The following is a 24,094-nucleotide window of genomic DNA, read 5'->3' on the forward strand; positions in this document are numbered from 1 at the left end:
CACAGGCCAGTGCTTGTAGGTCAATGAGCTCTTCATGGCATCATAGAGAAAAAATCTTATCTTAAATTCTTGATTTTGTTACCTAGATTTTTAACAAATCACTGTTTTTTTTTTTTTAAAGCAATTTCATAGCAAAACTAACATATACTTTTATGTTTGATCTTTGCAGTTCATGCTTGTGCATAAAGCTGTTATAGTTAATAAATATATATTAATCAGGTCTCATAGGGGCCATCGTTTGCACTTGAAAATCTTGACAGTGTTTTGCTACTGGCTATGGAATTAGGATAAATTGAAATGTACTGACGTGTGTTTCATGCAGGGAAATTGACTGATTCAGTGGGGATTTCAGTAAATGTCAAAATATGAATTAATAATTTTGTTCATAATATGCCCATATATCGTTTAGAACTCACATGTTTATTGCATTAGATGGTGGTACTTCAGCTGTTCTTCTTGTACACCAAGCTGGAATGTAGTGACAGATCACTGACACAGACAATTATTAGGTTTTGGGAGTGTTTGCGTTTAGCCATGGAACAGTCCTGGGAACCTCTGGGCTTCAGTAGAAACCTTGAGCAGCTGAAAGCTACACCGTGACTAAAAGCTCGCTCGCTGACTGTGGATGTTTAGTCCGTTTCCTCATTGAGGAGCTGTTGTGTGTCAGACAAGAAGCTCTGTCCAGTGTGACCCCTCCATGGCCCTCCATGCCTTATTGACCTTGGTGCAGCCAGTGGGCTGTGATCTCTGCCCTGGAAAGGTCATTAGTGCCTTCTGCCCTGGTTGAGGACATTGAGTGTTTCTTGTCAAATGACACAAGTTATTGCGTGGCAGCTGTGTGCTCGTCAGTGAATCTCTCTTGTGTCCTGGAGTTACAAAGCGTGCCTTTTATTTGGCTGTCATGGCTGAAAGGCCTGTGTCTTTCAGGTTGACATGCTGTCAGCCACATTTGTTCTTCTGCTGGCACATATCAGTGTTTGTACTGTACATGCTCACTACTAGACATATTTTTTGCTTTATTCAGGTGTATTTAACTGGAAATTTTATGATTTATAAAGATCAACTGCTTTATCTCAAGGTTCAGAGAAGCTTAATGACTTTTCTTGCAAAGTTTAAATGCACATTATCATCAGAGAGGGAGAGAAGCAACACGCTTCTGAGAGGGACAATGTGAGTAATACTAACACATTTGATTTTAAATGCTCAGCACAGAGAGGGCAGGAGCACTTGAGCTTGTTCAGAGGACAAGCTCTACCCTCCCTCCTTCTGGATGGATAATTGTTCGAAACCAGCTCTGAAAAGAGGTTTGCATTGTTCTGTCTTTTTAAGCTGCAACGGTAAAAAGGCTCTTCAATGTAAGGAATCTAGTTCGACTCTGCCCTTTCCCTCTCAAGACTCCTCTCTCCAACACCCTGAATTATTCATCAGCGATCTGCTACGACGTGTGGGACGTTAGATCATCTGAGTGTGAAACAAATATAACTGCTCCTTCATTCAAACGGAGGTTTGATGATAAGTGATGATGTAGCCCTACACACTGTTTACTTAGTTCACATGAACCCAGATTATCTTTTATTCATGAACTTCTCCACTGTTGACGGGATTGTTATGCAGATTTTGTTTGTTACCTTCAGAGGGCAGTAAATAACACTGACAGGGAGACAAAAGCAATTTTGAAAATGTGATTAGCTGGTAGTCTACATCCAGTCATCACACTTCATAATTAAATCTATGGCTCGTTTTCTTGTTTCTTGCTTAAGTTGCATGATGATTCTGTTTAGCAGATACTAAATGCATATTAAAAGAATGAGAGATTAATACCACGTCAGCTGTGCGATTGCTCAGTCATAGCATTGCTGTGTCATAAATCCACACTATACAGGATTTCTAATGAAGTTTGAGTATGTGGTGTGTTTACACTGTGAATAAGTGAGAAAATGAAGTAAGCTCAAACTAGACAGTAAGCACACTAAATCCACTGAGTGTTTAAGGATTCTGTCAATGTCCCACAGTGCAATGCTCAAAGGAAAAAAACAAATTGTGGGTAAACACACACAAAAAAAGGAAAAACAGGGAGTGTACGTGTTGTTGTTGTTTATTGAGCTATTACAGTCCAAGGTCACAGTTTCACATATTGTATATCCTGTTAGTATAAAACAGAAGAGTATGCAGATTTTTTTCTGCGTGCTAATTGCAGCAGTAAATATCTCTGACAATCAGTATGTAGAGCATACTGTGCAGATTCACACATGCCGGTGTTTGCATGTTCTCCCTGTGTAACTGCAGCGTGTGTGAATGTTTATACGTGGGGCAGACTGACACTGAAGAGGGGAAGAAATATAGAAAGTGCATGTATGTGTATCATTACAACTGTCTCCGTCCTTTCTCAAAATCTTTGGCTAAAGTAGCAACACAATTACAGATCCAAATTCCTCCTGTTTAACACCGATACACATAAACAGATACTGTATCATGACATTTTGATATTGTAAGAATTAGTTTTGGTTATTGTGATATTTTTTCATATCTCTCATATCTCCTGTTTTGCTGAGCAGGCAAAGAGTAAAAAAAGATGTCCAGCTGAATTCAATTCACAAAATACCGACAAAAACTAACAGAGCTCGACATTTTATTTTAGATACATGCCTACACAGATGAGCTGTGAACAGATCTGATGTCTCTACACCTCTGAGTGGTTCCTGCTGTACGTCCCACAGTTCACCAGCCTCTGTGTCTCAAGCCAAAATGTACTAACAGTTGTTTGGTAGCCGTTGGTAAATTCCCGCCCTGCTAACAAAGAACAAGTAAATGATTTGAAAATCTTGTAACAGCCGGGAACAAACTGACACAATCCAACCAGCCTCCGCTAAAGGTCACATTCATGAAGCTCTTATGTAGATTCCCATTTTTTGCCTGTAGGTGGCAGGCTGAGCTCATAATCCCTGCTGAGAGGGTTTTCTCCTGTGTGTGAGTCAGTGTGGTTTTGCAGTCAGAGTAGCTGACAGCTGCCACATGTGCAGGGCTAATCATTTACTAAGTGCAGATTTCAGAAATGCCTCGGTTGCACTGTAACAGGAACGGAAAGTCACATATTAACAAAGCCACGATGGAAAACTTGTCCTGGTTTCAGGTCTGTTACATTCCACATTAGAAAATGCTGCTTCACTGAAAAAAGCCTTATTAACCTACATAAAGCAAAGAGGGTCAAAACGTATTTAGTGTACTAGTGTACAATTCTTAGTCATGAGAAAGAGAGGTCTTTTGGTCTTGGGATCCAACCTGCCCTTTGAAGCTGCTGCAAATTAGTCTTGAAAATAAAAGAAGAATGTAGAGATATTAAATTACATTGAATTAAATTAATTACATTTCATGGATCCAAACATCCACATCTGCTCATTACAAAATAAATATGTTTTGTATGAATATCAAAAAAAACAGTGTAGATAAGTGCGCATAACATGCTCCGAACTGATCTGTGTTGATTAGATAACTGCTGTTTCAGGCTCCACTTTAAAGCCTGTTGAGCTCTTTTCATTTCTGTTCTAATATATTAATATTAATAGTATTCATCATCTGCACATAAACCAACAGTTCAGCGCTCAGCCGCCCTCCTGTGGTAAAATTGTACAGTGCATGTCATTAGCTGGAAAAACTGACAGAGGCACAAAGGCAGCATGCATACAGACCACAGACACTCAGCTACTGTCGTTTCACTTTATAGGCCTTTCAGCCAGAGGGTGACTGTCTGAACACAGCCTGTCACATGGCATGACAAATGGCCCTGTATTTTCTATTAGTGCTCTGTGTGTGTGTGTGTGTGTGTGTGTGTGTGTGTGTGTGTGTGTGTGTGTGTGTGTGTGTGTGTGTGAGAAGCAGAGACTGTGAATGCTCTGATAAAGCAGAACAAACACTTAACTCTGCCTATGTGTAGCATTCTTGATAAGCCACGCCGCACCTCATCGTACACAAGCGTACGTGCTGACAGTATCATTATCTGTGCTGCGACTCGCACGTCTGTTGCATGAGTCCTGTGAGGCTCCTCTTGTGGCCGTTCACTTTGATGTCGTTAATTAGGACCAGCGTCCCGAGGGATGGCTCCATGCTTTTATTGTGGAGGTCCTGAGAGGGCTTTCTCACGGTAGGGGCCCTTGTTCTGACATTGGCCCCCTCTCTACTCTCTGACTCTCGGAGGCCATTCCCAGAGAAGGAGGGAACCCCACTTAGTCCCCTCTGGGATCCAGTCCAGATGAGAGGGAGGTGGATCTAATGGAGCTCTGCAGGATTCGACTTAAGAGGAGTTTCTTCTGGATGTTTTTCCTTCTCCTCTTTTACCCGTATCCTGTACTTTACATAGCCGTGTTCACACATTAAACATCATTTGTTAGTGTAGAGTATTTTTGTACTCACCGGCTTCCTCTGAACTTAAAAAGGGCTTTCATTGTGAGACGTTTGATTTGTGTGGGTGCCAGGACTTATGGAACATGTGTTGATAACTTTCCAGTCAAACTTTTTCCATGTTTGAGTCTAGATTTTAGGTCAGCTGGCTGAGTGTGTTTGACAGTAATTCATTGTTATGCCCCTTCATTTGTGTTATATGGCGCTCTCGGAAAACCAAATTACAGTGTTTACATAGGCTATCAAAGGGAGGCAAGAATTACAGCCACACAACCATATATTATGAATGGGAAAACAGCATGACATGGCGAGGCACGCAGCCTACTGAGCTTTACATAAAACAAGACATGAATGGATTCAAATCAGGAGGCACACAGAGAAAAAAACACACCTATAGGGAACTTGTGGCACATGTTCGTAGGGCTGAAGAAGGGTTACAGTTAACTACATGACCACATGGGACACTGTAGAAACCAGCAGTAAAGGGGGATGGCATAAGGGACGCGGAGGTGGGAGTTGAAAAGACATCTGAAAAAAAAAAAAGGCCCAGTTCAGAGTCTTGCTGTGAGAGAGGGAGGAAGACAGAAGAAGAAGCGAGAGGGAGGAGGAAGAGACAGAGGGGAGTAGACAAAAAACTGAGCTGGAGGAAAATCAGACAGGCCCAGAGTTAAATCCTCTCTTTCTCAACTCTGTGTCTGGAGTGACGGCAACACTGATGCCCACAGGTACAATACCTCTCCTTATCTGTTACATCAGGCTATCTCACTGTTTATATACTGCCTGGGAAGATTTGTCATGCTCTTATTAACTTTGAGCAGCTCACTTTAATAAATCATATTTCAGTATGAAGACCAAAAACAACAAGAGATAAGATTTGGCAAAAAAAAAAAACAAAAAAAAAAATCAGGATTTCTGAAAGACGATAGCAAACCCCTTGATGTGTGTTATCACTGTAGCCTGCACTATCCTGAAGTGTGTTATTTATTTATCTGTGGATAGAGTGAATAACTTGAACTGAACAACTAGCACATTGATTATTCTGCAAAGATCAACACTGGGTTGAAGAAATAGCCCGTTTTTTTAGTGAAGTATGCCTGGGTGAAATAAAGAAGGGAATCTCTAAAAGCCAAAGCTGCTGGTTTTATCACCAAAGAAAGCAAAAGCCTTCATAAAGGCCACCATGATGGATGTCAAAACACTTTAACATGCGTGGGAACATGGCTGCAGTCCAGTGTCTGGAAGTGTTTAGCATGTGCGTCGTGTCTTGGAAGTCGTTGCAGTATGTATTTCACAGAAAGCTCCACTGATTGATTTCTTCTCTGGTCAGAGCTGATGGCAGTCAAGCGGAGGCACTTGGGGATCTGGACATCGCTGAGATGTCTCCTCCTTCCAAGAGGTTCGGAGGTCAAAGGTCCTTTTTCTTAGTAGAGGACACTTCAAGTGTCTGCTGGAAGTCACGTGCCAGAGTATCTCAAGTATAGTGTGACCAAAGGGGAAGAAGGAGAGCACCTGTCTGTGAAGCTGGAGTACACTCAACACTTCCCTCGGTTTTTTCGCTGTTTGTTAAGCAACCCCGGGGAATCACTGTGTGGTTGTCAGAACATTTTCTCAAAACTGAGTGAATGTGAGACACTGTAACGAGCTGGATGAAAACACTGCATAGCTAACAGTTTGAACTTTGAAGCTTTGGCTTGTTCAGGGGCCACGCAGCCCAAACCTCATGCGCCATTATTTGTCTTCTGGCTGTGATATCCAACCAGAGCCAGCGGGCTATCTGTTTGCAGTTTGGGATAATTTGTAAATCCCTCACTGAATGGCTATTTGTGGAAGAATGAGACAGCGACCCGCAGATAATCTTTCCCATTTCTCCCCCAGGTTGTTGTGTAGTGACTTGGAACATGTATAATGTCTTGTGGAAACAACTTGAAGTGATTTTCCATAGTTCAAAAATGTTTACAGCATCATTCTGACCCCCTATGGTTTTAACAGTATAACCCCACTTCAAGCAGACATCCCTCTTGATTTCCACTGTGTTCTCAGGCTGGACTGTGTGAAAGAAATGAATCAGCTTGGGCTGTTATTATGTGAATGAACGTCTCGGTATTTTAATTCTGTCACTGTGCATTGTTTCATCATTAGTAACCTGTAAATGTTTCAACAATGTGACTAGTATTTCCAGTCTTTAGAGAGAGAGAGAGAGAGAGAGAGAGAGAGAGAGAGAGAGTTGATGGGCTGTTGCCCCTGAAGATAAAAGAACCTTCTCTCTGGGTGTCCCTCAGAGGTGAAGGAGAGTGTTACCACAGCTGTGATGCTCTTGTTTAAATTCAATACAGGACCTCAAGAGAAAAACACAGCCCTGATGACTTTTGACCCAGCAGGCTTTGGCAATGGTCAACAACAGCAGCTCCCTAGCTCACATAGTTATGTTATTTACTCTCAGAATCAATAAGCTCTTGCTGTGAGTGTGTGTGTTTGCTGTGGAATGAAAGGTGGACCTCAGTGTTTCTCCATCGGAGTCATTAAAAACACTAAGATTCTTAATCTAGACTATATTTATGCATGTCTGTGATCAGTCTTTAAACAGAGAAGGAAAAAGAACTGAAGAGCATTGTGTGTGCTACATTTAAAGTGATGGTGCGTAATGAATATAGTGACTCTAAAGTTAGTTGTGACACAGGCTCAGAATGTGAAATGAAAATACCACCCTGGCAGGGGCTTTTGCTGGGCTGGCACTGTGTTTGCCCTCAAGTCCCCGTCCTCCAGGAGGCATTGAGGTCCGCTTTGTATATTCACTTGTTACAGGAGACCTGTGGACCACTGAAAGGACCGCTCCACAGGTCACTGTGGACCACAGGGCACAGGCAGGCCCAGGAATCACTACCTCATTAGTATTTGAGGAAATTTTGCTTTGGTGCCTTAGCAACGTAGCCTAGAGCTGATCGTTTTGAATCTGAATCCCATGATGACTGGGGGTGAACGACGGGTTCCCTGTGTGCCCCTCAGGATCAGATGAGGGGGCTGGAAGTCTGTGGGTGATTCAACACAGGCTCTCTGTAATTACTTGGCCTGCTGAGCCAGCCAGCTCATGTGCCAATCACTGCATCAAGAACAAAGTCACATCCACAAAGACACTGTGTTGTTACTCACCTTTGAGGACAGACAGTCTTTGACTATTGTCCTTTGTCTCAACACCTTGTTGGTTTGTAGATGATGAGAATGCTGTGAAGGGAAGACGTGCTGTGATAATAGCGAGAGGCACCGACTGCTCTGCTGGTGATTGTGACATATTGAGCAGCGGTTGTTGCAGTCCGAGTGACATGCAGAGCTTTGTTAAGGAAAACCCACTCTTGAAATTAGGACGAGTTTATTCCCACACTAGGTGAATTACTGGAGACACTGCAGTATGAATCTAGCCCGTGAGCTCCCAGCATTTCCCTCACCTCTTACCAACAAAGAATAGATCTCCTGTGTCTCCTGTATCTACAGTCACATGGCTTCTCGGTCATCATGTCCGTCTTTTGGCTTTCATTCATCATTATTGGTGCTTCCTGTTTGCTCCCCTGTGCACAATTTGAAACTGTGAGACAGAAGGAAATGTTAGGCTAATTTGGGCATGAGACATCAGTTGTTGTGGTTTTCAGGCAGACTAGAAGAAGGGGGGGAGGGGGGCACTGTGTTTCCCCTGTCTGTCTGTCTGGTCTTACTTTTACAGTAAGGCTGACTGCTCACTGTGAGTGGGTGTCTGTATGCAATTAGCATCATAAAGGGGAAGAGAGGCCTCTCCTCCATCCTCGCAGCGTGACGACACCTCTCCGCCAGCCAGCCCACTACTGGAATCTTTTTTTTTTTTTTTTTTTCCATATTCCTGGCTCTCAGTGTCTCCAGGTGTTTCTGATAAAGACAGTCTCAGTGCTCAGTTACAGTCTGTGTTTTTTTTGACTGATATATTTGGTTGGCTTGTCTGGCTGATTCATTCAGTTGTCTCTGCAGCAGTGTAGTGTGGGGGAGTAATGGCCAGACACATCTGTAAGGGTCCGCACAGTTAGTGCTTATAAATTTTAAGCAGTTTGTTTTAGAGTGCTTTTAAAGCTCTGATATGTGCTGAGGGTATTTACTGTTAAATGGTTTGTGATGGTGACTAAAGTGGATTGCCTACGTCATCCTGTCTGTGCTTGCAGCTTTATACTGAGTCCTGGCCCCAGTAGGTCAGAAGAGTAGTGTTTTACAAGAGGAAATGGTCACATAGTGAGGCAGGCACAGCAGAAGCAGGCGGCATCTGGATTTCTACTTACCCTATAGGAAATTATGGACGGATATGATGTCCTTACGTAATCGCAGAGCCACGGCAAACCCCAGAAATTTAAAGTGCTGCTCATTTTATCCACACATTTATACTAATAGATTTTCCTTATACAACATATTCTTTTGTGATCTCACCTTTTATTATATAATGTAAAAGTTCACTATTAAGTAGAGAAAATTGGGAAAACGTGACAGTGGCTTTGCAGATGAAAATTGATCTCTTCTGTATATAACTTGCCAAATAATGAAAGAAGACAGTAGATTACTGTCTCACCCTAATGTATTTGTGAACTCACTCACTGTAATCGACTTGGATTTGATTTATGAGAGTGCCTGCTTACAGGTTTTTTCCTTATATTTTTCCTTCTTTTTTCTTCTTAACAATTTGGACTGTAAGCTTGGATAGATGCTGAAATGTGTTGCCTAGAAATATTTGAGAATCTTTTAAATGTCATTTAAATAAGAAATAAATAGTTTGGAAAATATGATTATATTTGGCTATTTACAATTATTCCTTTGTAGCCACTTTTCCTTTCCTTCTTATACTTAAATAAATCCTCTGGAAATAACTTTGTTTTGTGTCAAATGACACAGCACCACTGTCTCAGATGACACACATCACACAATTTCTCTCATTCATTGATTAGTACCTCAGACAAAGAGGTTGAGACAGAGGTGAAGCAGAGTAGATCACTCAGATGATGTTAGTGTGGCGTCTTGTGAGCAGAGTGCCTCAGCATGATTCACCGCTGCTGATTGCTGACAGTTTATGTCATGGTTTTCCCCCGAAATTCAGCTGCCTATGTTTTTCCATTCCGTTGACCTACTGGAACAACATCTAGACTCTGCAAAACCACGCTTCCCTCTTGTATGTTTAAATGAAACATTTCCCACATCAGCTTTAACACTTCCCTGATGAAATGATAAAAATCTGACGTTGTGTCATCTGGCCAAAATGTCTGAAAACAAAGAATCATATCAGGGGGGAAAAAGAGTGTCTCGAAATAAAAGAAAGTCCCAGAATTGAGAGGAAATGCTCACCGTTTGGCTGCAGCTCAGATATTTGCCAAAAATGTGCTGAGTGGGGTATAAAAAAGTTGTCGTGGGCAGAGCTGGGTAGGAGGGTCGGGCACAAGGAGCTGACGAGGGAGGGAGAGGGGGTAAACGTCAGGGAGCCTGCCACAGAAAGGGGTGGGTTGAAGGAGAGATTTAGTGTTGGGACCGGCACATGGTGGTTGGGGGTAGATGGAAAGAGAAAGGAGAAAGAGGGAGCTGTGGGTCTGAGTTCAAACTGCAAGCTGTGTTCAGAGAGAGAGCAGGAATGTGGCTCAGCGTGGGAATGAAGATGCTCTGACATGCTGAGAGACACTCTTAAGTCTTGATGGATATATGAAACACTCTGGCTGTATGATGAAAATATCCCGTAAGTACATGATCATTTATTAGCGGAAACAAGCTTTGGTGTTAGTTGATTGAAGGATTTTGAAGAGCAGACGTATTAAGGCCTGTGCTTCAGTGATGATGATGGCTTGTTTTCATTCACAATAAGCCTGAATGAATGATTCCGGGATTTTTGTTTTGTTTTGTGAAAAAATATGAACAGAAAAGGATTACTGCTAGTCCTAAAGCTTTGCTGTCAGACAGATGGAGATCAGGAGAAAACAAAGCACATCATAAAATCCTCGAAAGTTTTTACTCATGTACTCAGCTGTAAATATTTTCTAAAAGAGTGGAATGTGAACGAGCCTTTAAAACTGTCAAAATTTTAACAGGGCTTGTATCTGCACAGCCCAAGGACTATCAAAGTGTGCCCTATCTCTTCCTGCAGCAAATTGTTACATGTCATATCTTGCATAATCAATTCACTGCTGAGAACTTTGCATGAAGTGATTCTTAAAGGCCCTCGCCACAGATACTTTCCGTTGCACACAGCTTTTGACATTCTGGGCCATTGTGTCACGGCCAAACTGGGTTTCATCTCTTTGTGAAACTGTAATTTTATACTGTACACAGTTTTAAAGCTGTGGGTTGTGGAAAGCAAGCACAAGTTCTCATTCTTTGGCATGATGCCCGCCCAGCCTTTTATCCACAAGAGATTTCCTTAGAGAGAGGATGCGAGGACAGAATGTCTCGGTATCGTGTTACAGAATGCCAAACAGAGAGGAATTCCCAGCTCATGTTACTTGCTCCCAGTGGTCCAACCTGCGGCTGTGGGACACAAGAGGACCTGGCAGCGCTCTCACTATGAGCTGCAGTTGAATAATACAGGCCTGATATTATCCACCTGGGAGGGAAGCCTAGCTGAACAGAAAGCCATCAGCTCCTGGTGATACAGGTGGGAACAGACCAGAGAGGCTCCTGGCAGCGTACACATGTTGACTTAACTGCTGGTTAAAGGGGTAAACAGTAGACTTTTTTCTTTTTTTTTGTCATCCAAGGACACAGGGAACTGTTAATATTTACTCAGTTGTTGGTCGGTCTGAAGACCAAAGTCACTTTTCATTGATTTCTCAGTGATTCGGACATGTAGGTGAGTCCTGGATCAACACTTTTTGAAAAACAGGTGATAGCAGTATCCTCACTGCGAGGCTACAGTCGCTGTAATTACGCAGTATTGTGTGATGAATGACCGCGGTTCATGTTTCAGCCACAGTGTGACAGGCACAGACCGGGAGTGGAACTGAGACCTCAGATGTGTGATGGGAGAGCTGTTTGTTACCCGCGGGTGCAACTTACGTGCAACTTTTCTTGTGGAATTCTTTACTTTGTGGAGAGCTGGTTAATGCACAGATGTGTGTGTGATGATATTTGGCAGTTGGACATTTATCAGCTGTGTGTGGCTTTTAAAGAAGCACTGGAACTGGTAAGAATATTTTCATGTCAAATTGAAAGTCTGTGTTTTATATTTTTTACATAAAATAATAAATGTCATTTACCATATAAGCACTGTGATTTGTAATTCTCAATAATACAGCTTGACTGACTTTGGATGATAAGTGATGGAAATAATTTATTGTGTATTTTACTATTTTACTTACTCTTATTTTCATCATCTTTCATCACATTCACCATATTCTCTCAATTGATCAAGTTATTGTTGGAAGCCACTACACAGTTTCCTAGAGCCCAAGATGACATTTTAAAAATCTTTTTTTTCTACTGTCAGTTCAAATCCCAAAGATATTCAGTTTATTATTATAGAAGACGACAAAACCGGCAAATATTCACATCTGGAACCAGAGTAGAAGCTGGAAGCAGTCATTTTTCCCATTGATTCTGAAACGATTTATATATTGCTAAAAATTTAGCAGATTAATTTTCTATCAATTGACTTATCTATTAATCAACTAATTGTTTCAGCTCTGCTTTTGTTAAAATATAGTTAAGGAAAGAAAGAGACTGAAAACTGTCTGTATAAATTCAAAGAATAAATTTAGACATTACTGGTGTGAGAATTGTAGGTAAAATATTGGATATTGGGTTTATGTTACTTTTCTTATTCAGTTTTATTGTTTGCTTGTTTGTTTTTTTGCATTCAGTCATTTATTCAATTAAAGTTTCTGTTTTCTTTTGCAACATAAAGCAGACTTACTGTAGCACTGCTGTGTCACTTATCGCTGAAGCGGTAAATGACACCCAACTCTGTTAGCATTAATGGAAAGGTGCCAACGGTCTGTTTCCTCTCCTTGTCATCAGCGGCTCTGAAGTCTGCAGACGACTCACTCTGTCGGGCAGCTGGGCCAGTTTGTGACCCTGGCTGCTGGGGTTAATGTGTTTGCTTGCTTTTATTCTATTAAGGAGTCACAGAGAACTCTGATAAAGATTATTTTTAACCTGATCTATAGTTTTGTATCATTCTTTCCATTTTGTTGGAAAATGTGGTTTATACATAACAGTATCTTGGGCTCTATGCTGTGTAGAGTGATGGTCTCTTTTTTATCTACAGTCTTCAGTCTGTTGTAATATACGTTAGCTTAAAAGTAAAAAGACAACAGATGGTTATATAAGGCCCCACGTTGCCTCGTGTGAGTGAACGAGGGTTTCCTGCAGCCAGACGGACAGAGCAGCAGGTTTATCATAACATCCATGCTCTCTCAGAATAATCAGACAGGGGGGGTTTCAGTTTCAGAATGACTCTGGTCTTTCTCCTGCCAAGTCTGTTGTGTCTGTAAGATACCAGGTGCACAGGCTTTTTGCTGCTTTGTTGATGCTGTGGTGGGCTTGTCAAAATGACTATGACTTCATGTATTTGAGTTTTACCTTTTATTTCTATTCTTGATGTGCGCACTTTCTTGTGTTTCAGAAATCGAGGCGAAAGAGGCGTGCGACTGGCTGAGGGCAGCAGGATTTCCCCAGTATGCTCAGCTCTTTGAAGGTAATAAAAGCACTCTGTTCACTCCCACACACATTCATCACAAAGGAGGGAAATGTTGTTTGGTTAAAAGACAGAGATTAATGAAGTAGCACACCAATAAAATGACTCTGTAATAAACCAAAATAGCATTTTTATTTTAGATTTTTTTTTTTTGTTGTGAGACGAAACACTGCCATAGCTGGAATGTGGGTATTTTTGAGATGATGAGTGAATAATGGTACACAGTGTCATCTGGTCTGTCACCCTCGTCCCCAACACCAAACAAAACCACACGTTCATGGGTTACATAGTGTTCCTCATTTTACACAACTGTCCTCAGGAAGCCTCAGAGCTCGGGCTCCAGTCACCCAGACACCACAAAACAAGCGGAACATCAGCTGCTTTTAAAGTCTAATCTTTTCCAAGCTATGGTTACTACATAAACATGTCTTCTGTGCTTTAAGACTGAAGTCATGGGAAGAAATGGGTTTTATCAGCGCTTAAGTAGCTCCACTCCCTCAGATCTTTGTGTCGAAGCCAGACTTTTGATGTGCTTTGGTGCAGTATATTTGTTTACTGACAGTTTGTAGATAGTTGTAACAGAAACTCCAGCGTTGTGCACTGATGAAGGCCGTTGGAGCGTAAAGAAGTTAGCATGAGCTTCACTCCTGATGCTGGGGGTTGTGTATTTAGAAATGACATTAATAATGAAATCCGTTATTTGGGTGTAATCATGTTTCAAAGCCGACAGTATAGCTGAATGTCTGCCCCCTTAAAGAACAGTCTGAGCGCTCACTGCTGCTTCTGCTTTTCATAAAAAAGTTAATGACCTCACATGAATGCAGTGGAATGTTAGATTCAGAGGGTCTGGATTCAGTCTCTTAAGTTATGTAAGAGGAGGCCCATACCCAGAGCAAGATGTAATGCCTGCACAAGCCTGAGTGCTGTTATTTGGGCAAATTCTGTCTCTTCTCATTAGCATCACATACAAAACAAGTTTGATGGTCTCCCAGAACTTCAGTGTACTTCTGGAAAGAATGTGCTTTCCAGATCTTTCTTTAATGTTGGTGTTACAATTCTTTCCACAGATTCCCAATTTCCCATTGACATTTCGCCTGTGAAAAGAGATCATGACTTTCTGGACAAAGATCTCGTGGAACCTCTTTGCAGGTAACCAGACAATTCATTGAGACTGAAAAGACTCGTACATGAGTCAATGCTACAAATAACTTTCTTGGCCCAAACAAGTAGAACTATGTGAGAATCCCTACATGAACTTTAAAGTAAAAACACATGTCTCATCTGATGCAAATTTTTGTTTTCTTATCTTAGGTAAGCTTGTACAGAAAATAAGATTTTCCACACACTGCTGTTACATTTAAAACATTTAATAAATCAGTCAAATTTCATCAGACCTTCATCAGTCTGGACTGAAATGCAACATATTGACATGGTGATTTAATAAATGCTTTAATAGCCATGGAATCTCCGTGTCCTCAAGATGTTGAATTGCACTCTGACATAACTGCTTGAAAAATATTGGATGAGTGTGATTCTTCCTAATTTGCCAGAGGGTGTAAAGAATAGAAAAGTACACAGAGCCAACAACTGGTGGTTCCACATCACTCCCTTATAGGGCAAGACAGCTCATGTACTCTTTCAAGCCAAGATGAAAACAGCACTTCAGTTACCACAGTAACTATGGCAACCCTCCAGAGAGGCAAGCAGAGAGTAGCATGAGGGGTGCCTCGAGCGGCTCAATATACTGTGACTCTAAACAACCCTAAAGCAACTCATCTAAATTCCAAACTAGCCACGGGATAAATGGAGGACAATTGGAAACAGTTCCACCTCCAACGTGATTTTGTCCATGACTTTCCACCATCTCTATGGCAACATAAGGATGGCCTTGTTGTCAGTTACACCACCACAGCCTTGTGCGCAAAAATAAGTACCACCCTGCATACTGAGGGTGTCTTTGATAAAAGTGTAACTGATAGATATTTCATGTATGCGAGTGCTCTTTCTGATCTCTGGCTAAGCAGCCTCCTGTTTTAGAAACCACATTCAAAGCTCTTCAGGCCTGTGGAATAAAGGGCCCCCAGCTTAGAAATCCTCTCTTCAGTTGAGTCCTACTATCTACAATAACAATCATGGGAACTTCTTGTTTGGCTAACCCCTGTCATCTACAGCACTAGAGGAAAGCTGTATCCTCCGTCTGAGGCCATTTACTGTCACAGAACAATACTGTCAATCTGTAAAAAAGACTGTTAGTAATATCTGGAGCTGTTACAGTTTGTGATTATCTCACCGCAAATGAGTTTCTTTTTGTCTACAGCCAAGGCACAGTCAGCTGCAGTGTATTTTATTATGCCATCATCTTTTCCCCTGTGCTATTAATGGTTCATGTACTTTCATGTACTTTTTAGTGCCATTACTTTATATATCCCAGTTTGAACACCCACAGAACCTCTAATCGCTAAGCACACGTTCCAAGGCTTAGACTATAATGTTTATTACAAATATTGAAAATGTTCCATTACTTCTCTGAGGGAGATTTGTAAAACTGAGCTCAGAAATCTGCATTAGTATTTCAAAAGCAGCAAGTTTTAATGTGTTAATGTGACTTTTGTTTAACTGAGCTGTCTCTCAAATCATGTGTGTACACAAGTGTGAAGTGGCATTAAAGACGTGTTCATCTGTAGATTAAGATCTGCAGATGACTATAATGACTATAGCGACTATAATGAGCCAGGCTGTGATTAGAACGTATATGTGGCTACTCCATCTGCTGCCCTCAAATTCACCTTTCTTCAAAGTACCGCACAGCACCCTTCAAGCCACAATCACTTAGATCCAACCCTCAGAGAAAGAGAACAGAGCAACCGACAATTACCGGTGTTCATTAGGTTTAGGATAATGTGTGTGTGGAAACTGAGTTTCCCTCTGGGTCTGGCTGTGCATCCAGAACAAAAACTGATCAGGTTAACACTTAAATAGCAAACAGAATGGGATTTATTTCTGGAGTGGTCATTAGGAGACTATTCTGGTCTTTCTCTTGTTTGTTTTTCATCCTTGGTCCTTCTTTGTTTCAGGCGCCTCCACACCTTGAATAAGTGTGCCTCTATGAAACTTGACGTGAACCTTCCGAAGAAGAAAGTAAGTGTCGACACTAGATTACAGCCTTTTTCGTCAAAGTGATGCTTCTGCAGTTTTTCACTTTTAAGGTGGATTATTGCAACACTGTGGCAGCTGTGACACTACACCATATTTTTTTTGGGGGGGAAACACACTACTAACTTTAAAAAGATAAATATATTAAAAGACAGATAATTCAGCAGGTAAAAAATATTTTGCTCAGTCAAGAGTTTAGTCTGAAGCGAGTGTCATGCTTTTTCTCTGTTTTGAACTATAACAGTTTGTATGTGGTTCTTTGGGTTTGCTGTGGCTGTCACCCCTCAAAAAGTTTCATTCCCCCAAAAAGTTTTCATTTGAAAGTTGTGAGAATTTGGAGACAAACATCAATGGTATTTTCTTACAAAGACTGCCTGAGGTTATGCATGTGCTTCATGCATCAACACAAATATAATCTGGCCTCATCGGCGTAGCCTAGATTATACGATATTTGAGATTGCACCATTGTTGTGTTCGTCCCTGTTGAGTATTATTACTTTTTATCTGTCTCCACATTGGAATGTAGCCTGCTGGCTGACATTAATGACTTTTTCCTGTCTTGGTCTATTTATGGAAAAGTATTCAAGTCAAAGGAATCGTTTGTCTGGTGTTATATCACTGTTGGCTGATTGTATAATGTTATTAATTCTGAGCAGGCACATCCTTCAGCCATTTCCTGCATTTCTTATTTAACTGGTCTTTGTGGCATAGATTATGTGACACCTTCATGTATATATTTTACCTTACCAATCTCAATTATTATATTTCCACTCAGTGTATGGTAATAAGTACTGTATGTGCGCACCTAAATAGAAACATTCATTACTACAAAGAAGATTAAAGAAAACAAATTAAATCATAGCAGCCAAAGTAACTGGTGTAACATAATCTATCTTTCCTCAGAGTGAAGACTCTGATGAAGACGACCTGTTTGCTATCAGTGACAAATGGACCTTTGAGTGGAGCAGCCGGCGTTGGTCCAGGTTACAGGACATTGACTGTCTGCTGGGGAACCACAGAGAGGGCCAGCCCTCCAGGGACAGCTTACCTCTGAGAGCCACCACCAGCAGCGAGAGTGTCCTGACGGACCTCAGTGAGCCAGAGGTCTCTTCTTTGCACAGTGAGAGCAGCGGGGGCAGCGGTCACAGGGGCCTCAGTACAGAGGATTCTGACTGCTCCAACCGCACGTGCTCGGATTCTGCAGCAATGCCAGACTCTACTTCTCTCACAATGCCTCACATCCCCAAAGAAATTGCTCACTACGGCTCACTACCTGACAAGCACGGCAAGACAAGCAGCACCCGTGCCAAAGACTTCCTGAAGCGCATGGAGACCCTGCGCTCCCGAGGAACTCTGGGAAATGGTCGTAAGGCGTTAGTGATCAGCTCTCCAGTGCTACAGCAGGAGGCCCGGGCACTGAAGACGCTGCATTGTGTTGAGATCATAAATGGAAACGGTGTGGCTCAAGAACCACTGTCCAACAAAGTTCATCCGTCCCAGTGTAGTAGCGAGGGCAGCAGCCATTCTAGTGGCAGCGCTGTTAGCACACCCAGCTTGAAAGAGCGCAAGCCTCATCGGGCTGACCACAAGCGCAGTGGCATGTATCTAGAGGACATAGACATCTTCTCAGGCACCCAAGTGAATAAAGTCGCAGAACAAAACCGCAGGAATGAATTCTGCTCCTATGAAGACCTGGTGGTCCACATTCCTAAAGACCACAAGCCAGGAACCTTCCCCAAAGCACTGTCCATAGAAAGCCTGTCCCCAACCAATGGGGCCTCTATTAACTGGCACACCGGCAGCATGCATCTGGACTCTCCACTAATTTCACGCAGAAGGGAATCCAGGCCTGTCACCCAGTGCTGCTCCAGAGGTAGCCGCATCAGTGTGTATGATAATGTTCCTGGCTCACATCTGTACGCCAGCACTGGAGACCTCATAGATCTAGAGAAAGAGGACCTGTTTCCTCACCTGGATGATATCTTGTTGCATGTCAATGGCCTTCAGCAGATAGTGGACCACTGGTCTAAGAATGTGTTGCCTGGAGGAGAAGGGCTGGCACAGGTGGATGGCGAGAGGGAAGATACAGTCCGACTCCAGTCCTCTAGTCAGATCACATTGGACTTTGAGGGAAATTCAGTCACAGAAAGCCAGACCACCCCTAGTGATGGGGACAGAGACCGGGTATCACTGGCTGAGACAGAATCTACAAGGCTCAGGGAAAGGAGGGACTCAGGAGTAGGTGCTTCACTCACACGACCAAATCGGTAAGACTCATGGAACTGTATTGAAAGTACTGAAACATTTGAGATCACACAAGTTTAGCTCTTCTTTGACCACAAAGTGAACTGTTTTTCTTTTTCATCTTTTATGGTATTAGGTTACGATGGCCCAGCTTTCAGATCTCTAATCGCCTGAGTCACTCAGTGGCATCCCTGCAGATTACCAACCAGTCAGCAGGCCAGCTGAGTTTGTTGCAGAAGTTTTCTCTGCTATGTCTTACTGCAATCATGGAGAAGTACTCCATGTCCAACAAGCATGGCTGGACTTGGTAAGTCTCATTTAAACTTCCAAAGGTGTGATTCTTTTTTCTATTAGTGTATAAGTAATGTTTGTCAAGTATGGTTTTATTATGCCTCAATTAATTATTGCAACCAGATTCCCTTTTGGCTTTAAGCTTCAAAGTCAATGCCTATATACTGTATATTTTGCTCTCTCTGGTTTAGCAACTTCTCAAAGATGTTGTGTTGATGTCTTCCCTAGGTCTGTGCCTAAGTTTATGAAGAGAATGAAGGTACCAGACTATAAGGATAAGAATGTGTTCGGAGTGCCTCTCATAGTGCATGTGCAGCGCTCTGGACAACCCCTGCCCCTTGGCCTGCAGCAGGCCCTGCGGTACCTGAGGAGCCAGTGTCTTGACCAGGTAGGTCGCAGCATACATGCTCTCACGTTACGTGTGACTTGCATTTTCACATGTGATGTAACAAATGGTTGGGTTCATCTAATGCGCATAACGTGGTGTAAGGTTTCTGTGCACAATGACTGACACAGGTGGCCGACAGATACAGTAGTTGTATAATAACAATACAGTCAGCGGAACTGCGGTACAATGCGATTACATGTTACTTCCAGCTGTCACGCTAACATTAACGCTCCTGCTTTGCTCCCAGGTGGGTCTCTTTCGTAAATCGGGGGTGAAGTCTCGAATTCAAGCTCTGAGGCAGATGAATGAGAATTCCCCTGACAATGTGAACTATGAGGATCAGTCTGCCTATGATGTGGCTGACATGGTGAAGCAGTTCTTCAGGGATTTACCTGAGCCGCTGCTCACCAGCAAACTGGGGGAGACGTTCCTCCATATCTACCAATGTAAGGACATAAATTTCTGTGTTTTTTTTATGCCCATGGCAGGTTTTCATTTTATTGTCTCACTTGGTTTTGCTCTATTATTGTTCAGTTGTAACCAAACTAACATACATGTGGCTGCGTGAAAATATAATTTAAAATAAAGTAAATGACCTTTGACAGTGTGGATGCTCTTCTCTCTTCTTCTCTTCACTGTGTCTTTAAAGCAGAAATAATACAAATCAATTCTCTCATATGTGCAGATGTGCCAAAGGACCAAAGGTTGCAAGCTGTCCAAGCAGCCATCATGCTGATGTCGGATGAAAACCGAGAGGTGCTGCAGACGCTGCTCTGTTTCCTCAGCGATGTCACTTCTTCTGTAGAGGAGAACCAGATGACACCCATGAACATTGCCGTTTGCCTGGCCCCCTCCCTCTTCCATCTCAACATACTCAAGAAAGACAATCTCTCACCAAGGTACATGTTTTTTCCTCATGTCTTCTAGTGTTGTAATTAACTTGGTGTCTGTGATTTTGGGGCAGGACCATTTCCTGCTGTTCTGTGCCTCAAAAAAGCCTAATGAACAAGACATGCATGCACTCTATTAACTCGTGTATGATTATCTTCACCTATGACTCCATAATACAGACATAAAACGGGTTACAGAGCTTGGTCAGCCCCCAGTGGTGCAGTAGATTACTGTCTCTCTGGGCCAGTTTTAAAAGGACATGGCTCTCTTTTTAAAGCTCCGTGTTTTATGAGACCATGCTGTGTACAAACAAAGCAAAGCTCTCTAATTTACCATGTTGAAATTGTTGCTAAAGGGATCAAAGGGGTTTCCTGCAGAGCGGAGGAAGGGTTTATATACTGTGTTTGGTGGGGATGTTGACCTGGGGACTAATAAATTTTCTCTATCCATAATCCCCAGGGCCATGCAGAAGAAGTATGCCACTGGCAGGCCAGACCAGAAGGATCTGAATGAAAATTTAGCAGCAACACAGGGCCTCGCTCATATGATCATTGAGTGCAACCGTCTCTTTGAGGTACGAGAACCTGTAGTTGAGATGATGCAAGAATTTCAAGGCTGAATGCAATATCCACAGGCCTCCCTCTGTTTATATTGCTGTGAGTCTTACCTCATGCTTTTATGCACCCATTAGATCCCTCATGAGATGGTTACTCAGTCGCGTAATTCATATGTGGAGGCTGACTTGCATGCACCAACAATAGACGAGCTGTGCAAGCAGCTGGAAGATGATGATGGAACATACCAAACACATATGGAGGGGAGGCTTCAGAACCTGCTCAAAGAGGCCCGGGAAAAGTCCAAGTCCTGGGTGTCATGCAGCAGCTCTGATAACACAGAGCTCTACTATAAGAAGGTTTGTGTTAAGTTTTTTTTTTTTCATGTATAATAATACATCAGAATGATCCCAGTGTCTCGTATCAACTCCAAAGGGTTACAACAGCAAATCAGTAATGCAGAAAATAAAATGCTCTTTTGTACCTCAAGCATGGATCTTGCTTTCAGATCTGTAAGTTAACATGATGGTTTGTGTCTTTGTGTCTTATCAAGGTGGGAGATGGGAACCCTTTGAGACGCTGGAGAGTGTCTGTGGAGGTGGAAGCGCCACCATCTGTCGTGTTGAACCGGGTGCTGCGAGAGCGCCACCTGTGGGATGTGGACCTGCTACAGTGGAAAGTGTCTGAAACACTAGACAAGCAGACAGAGGTGTTTCAGTATGTTCTCAATCGCATGCCCCCTCATCCCAGCAGAGACTTTGTAGTTCTCAGGTAAGTGGTTTAAAAACACCAAACAACACATTGTCCTTTGTTTGGAAGTAGCTGTAATTTCTTTTCTTTTAGGGTACATACTCAATCTCTTTCTGTTTATTCAAGGTCATGGAGGACAGACTTGCCCAAAGGTGCCTGCTCCCTTGTTTCTGTGTCTGTAGAGCATGAGGATTGTCCTCCTGTTGGAGGGGTACGAGCTATTGCCCTGGAGTCCAACTACCTGCTTGAGCCCTGTGGCTCTGGGAAGTCCAGACTAACTCATATCTGCAGAGTGGACTTAAAGTAAGTCCTGCAATAATCTTGTTGCAAGATTTAGATCTTTTAGCAAATGCTTAATTTTTTTTCTGACACATATAAAACGTATCAATATATATTGCATAAGATTTTAGTTTCATATTTATTTGAAGCTTGTTATACGCGCATGTACGCTGTATTAAATATGCTGTTTTGATTTCAGAGGAAGGACTCCAGATTGGTATAACAAAGCCTTTGGTCACCTTTGTGCCGCAGAAGCTGCCCGGATCCGCAACTCCTTCCAGCCACTAATCACGGACGGGCCAGAAACCAAAATCTGAAACTATTTGCCAGTTGTGTCTGCTCAGGCTTGAGATCAAGAGTGAGCCTTTAAGACATTGCTAACAGGCAGACACAAGGCATAGACAGGACCCCAGAACTAAAGCACAGTTTATTCAGTTTTTTTTATTCAGAGTACAAATGCTCTGAAAATTATTTTGAGCTCCTCTGTACTTGCACAAGGACAAAAAAAGGACATCTTATAGGTGCTGAGCATAATTACTCATTGGGAAATTAATCATCCTGCCAATATTGTTAGTATTAGGAATTTATTTACCTTGATGTTGCTAAACCTGTATACTATAATAATTATTATCTTTGATAATGTTATTGTTTTACTGTTGCTATAATCTACAATGTCTAGGACATTAAAGCTCTTAAATGCTTCTGGGAAGCATGTTATTCATTTTAGATTTAAAGCTATAATTATTATGATGTACACTCAAGTGTCTGTATATATGTGTGTGAATATACTGTACATGCAAACAAAATGTATATATTGTGAATATGTGAGGCGATAAATAGTACATATGTTAATTTCCTATATATTGATTCTTTCATTGTGTCAACCTTCCTGTAATACACATGGTACAAAATTGTAAGCTGGTTTTACTTTGCTTCAGTATTGCCATTTTTAATGGGTGTAATTTTATTAAACTTTGACCTCCTATGGTTGTGAAAAGAATGACTTAAGGTTTGACTTGATCATACCTGCTTTAGGGTACTGGATTGTGCAGTGTCAAGTACAATAGACATCATTTTTTAATAAAAAATATCAAAATTGTAAAACGTTAGTATGGACTGTTTCTTAATCTTGCTCTATTTCAAAGAGAAGAAACACTACATGTAAACGATTCAGTAATGGCATTTATTGTGTAAGGATTCTAAATACCTGTCAAGGACAGTTAATAACAAAAAATGTCAGAAAAGCTTCAACAAAAATGTTTATATACACAGCCAAAGAATCTAACTTAAAACACAAATCTCTCTGATCTGGGGACACAGGGACCTCTACTGGCCATTTGAAGGAAACACATGACTGCAGTCAACCCACTTGGGTGAATAGACTTAAATAGACACCTCATTTGACCTATATCTCATTTGTAATGCAAACACATCAGTGATTCAAAATTAAAAGCAAATGAAGACTGCAATTCATTTTGTCTGGCCTTTTCATACAAATTGTATCCAAAGGGAAAAACTTGGACTGAACACTTGAACCTGATTGTCCTTTTTGTCCACTAGATGGCTCTTTCTTATCAGTAGAATATTCATTTTTACTGTGGCCACATTTATTTTTTCCAGTGACAATGCTACTGAAATTAAATTCCTTTTTTCATGGGTATTTTTAATTACTTTCATCAGACAGTAGGGATGAGAAGATAGATATCCACTGCTAAGACATCTAACAAGGAAAAATAATAAAATAAATTTTAGGTGATGGCATGAAATATTATCACCATCTGGGATCTGTTCAAAACCTGACTGAGATAAAGATAGAGGTGATGGCAGCTCAGACATAATTAAAGTGTGTAAAAGGATCATTCACCCAAACCGTAACAGAATATAGTAGACCATACCGAAACAATAAATACACGGAAATCAACAATCCTTTGGCTGCATGAGTCTGGATCTGTTTGTCTGATTCAGTTCCCTATATTTGCTCTAAGTGTGTGAATGGCAAAGCCAATCCCCCTCCATTGACCTCTATCCAGCCCCACCAGGGTTTATGTTTCTTATTGGAATGGGGGCCAGTAAGCTTAATGCCAAAGATAGTAGGGTTTGAGTTCCTTGTAGTTATTTCCCACTGATTAAAAATACATTATTGGACACATTGCTATGTTTGGACAACAGAATAAAAACATGCAAAGGACTAATTCCGTAAGGATACAATAGCTATAAAGTATTTAGGACTAATTTAATACGGTCTGCATTATAGCATTATAAAGATACAGCATTCTGAGAAAACATTTACAACAGTTGTCAAAAGATACACGCAGGTGAGTAGGTTAAATGATGTGATTGTCAATTATTCTGCACTGCATTACAACAAATTAAATTAACTTTTTAAAGTGCACAGTACAGCTGTATAAAGCCCTACAATATTTTTTACATCGTTTGAAGCCATGCTGACACAGATCAGCTTAATGAGGTCAT

General features: G+C 41.6%; 1 protein-coding gene across 5 annotated transcripts in view; it reads left to right on the forward strand.

The window, feature by feature from the left end:
- LOC111224454 (stAR-related lipid transfer protein 13-like) overlaps nt 1–22,726 on the forward strand; it is a 60,342-nt gene extending 37,616 nt beyond the window's left edge. For 4 of the 5 annotated variants that reach the window (XM_022748944.1, XM_022748946.1, XM_022748948.1 and 1 more), the window contains 13 exons: nt 13,001–13,072; nt 14,140–14,221; nt 16,147–16,210; nt 17,129–18,492; nt 18,606–18,776; nt 18,989–19,148; nt 19,396–19,594; nt 19,834–20,047; nt 20,499–20,613; nt 20,731–20,952; nt 21,147–21,364; nt 21,470–21,646; nt 21,822–22,726. In XM_022748944.1, the coding sequence (XP_022604665.1) occupies nt 13,001–13,072; nt 14,140–14,221; nt 16,147–16,210; nt 17,129–18,492; nt 18,606–18,776; nt 18,989–19,148; nt 19,396–19,594; nt 19,834–20,047; nt 20,499–20,613; nt 20,731–20,952; nt 21,147–21,364; nt 21,470–21,646; nt 21,822–21,939 (3,176 nt within the window). In that variant the 3' untranslated portion in view covers nt 21,940–22,726. Of the gene's footprint in view, nt 1–10,019; nt 10,121–13,000; nt 13,073–14,139; nt 14,222–16,146; nt 16,211–17,128; nt 18,493–18,605; nt 18,777–18,988; nt 19,149–19,395; nt 19,595–19,833; nt 20,048–20,498; nt 20,614–20,730; nt 20,953–21,146; nt 21,365–21,469; nt 21,647–21,821 lie in introns of those variants that run through there. The other variant, XM_022748947.1, reaches the window with a different exon arrangement.
- The last annotated feature ends 1,368 nt before the right edge of the window (nt 22,727–24,094 follow it).

This window comes from Seriola dumerili, unplaced genomic scaffold (assembly GCF_002260705.1).
Source record: "Seriola dumerili isolate Sdu_G_001 unplaced genomic scaffold, Sdu_1.0 BDQW01000134.1, whole genome shotgun sequence".
Classification (NCBI taxonomy): Eukaryota; Metazoa; Chordata; class Actinopteri; order Carangiformes; family Carangidae; genus Seriola; species Seriola dumerili.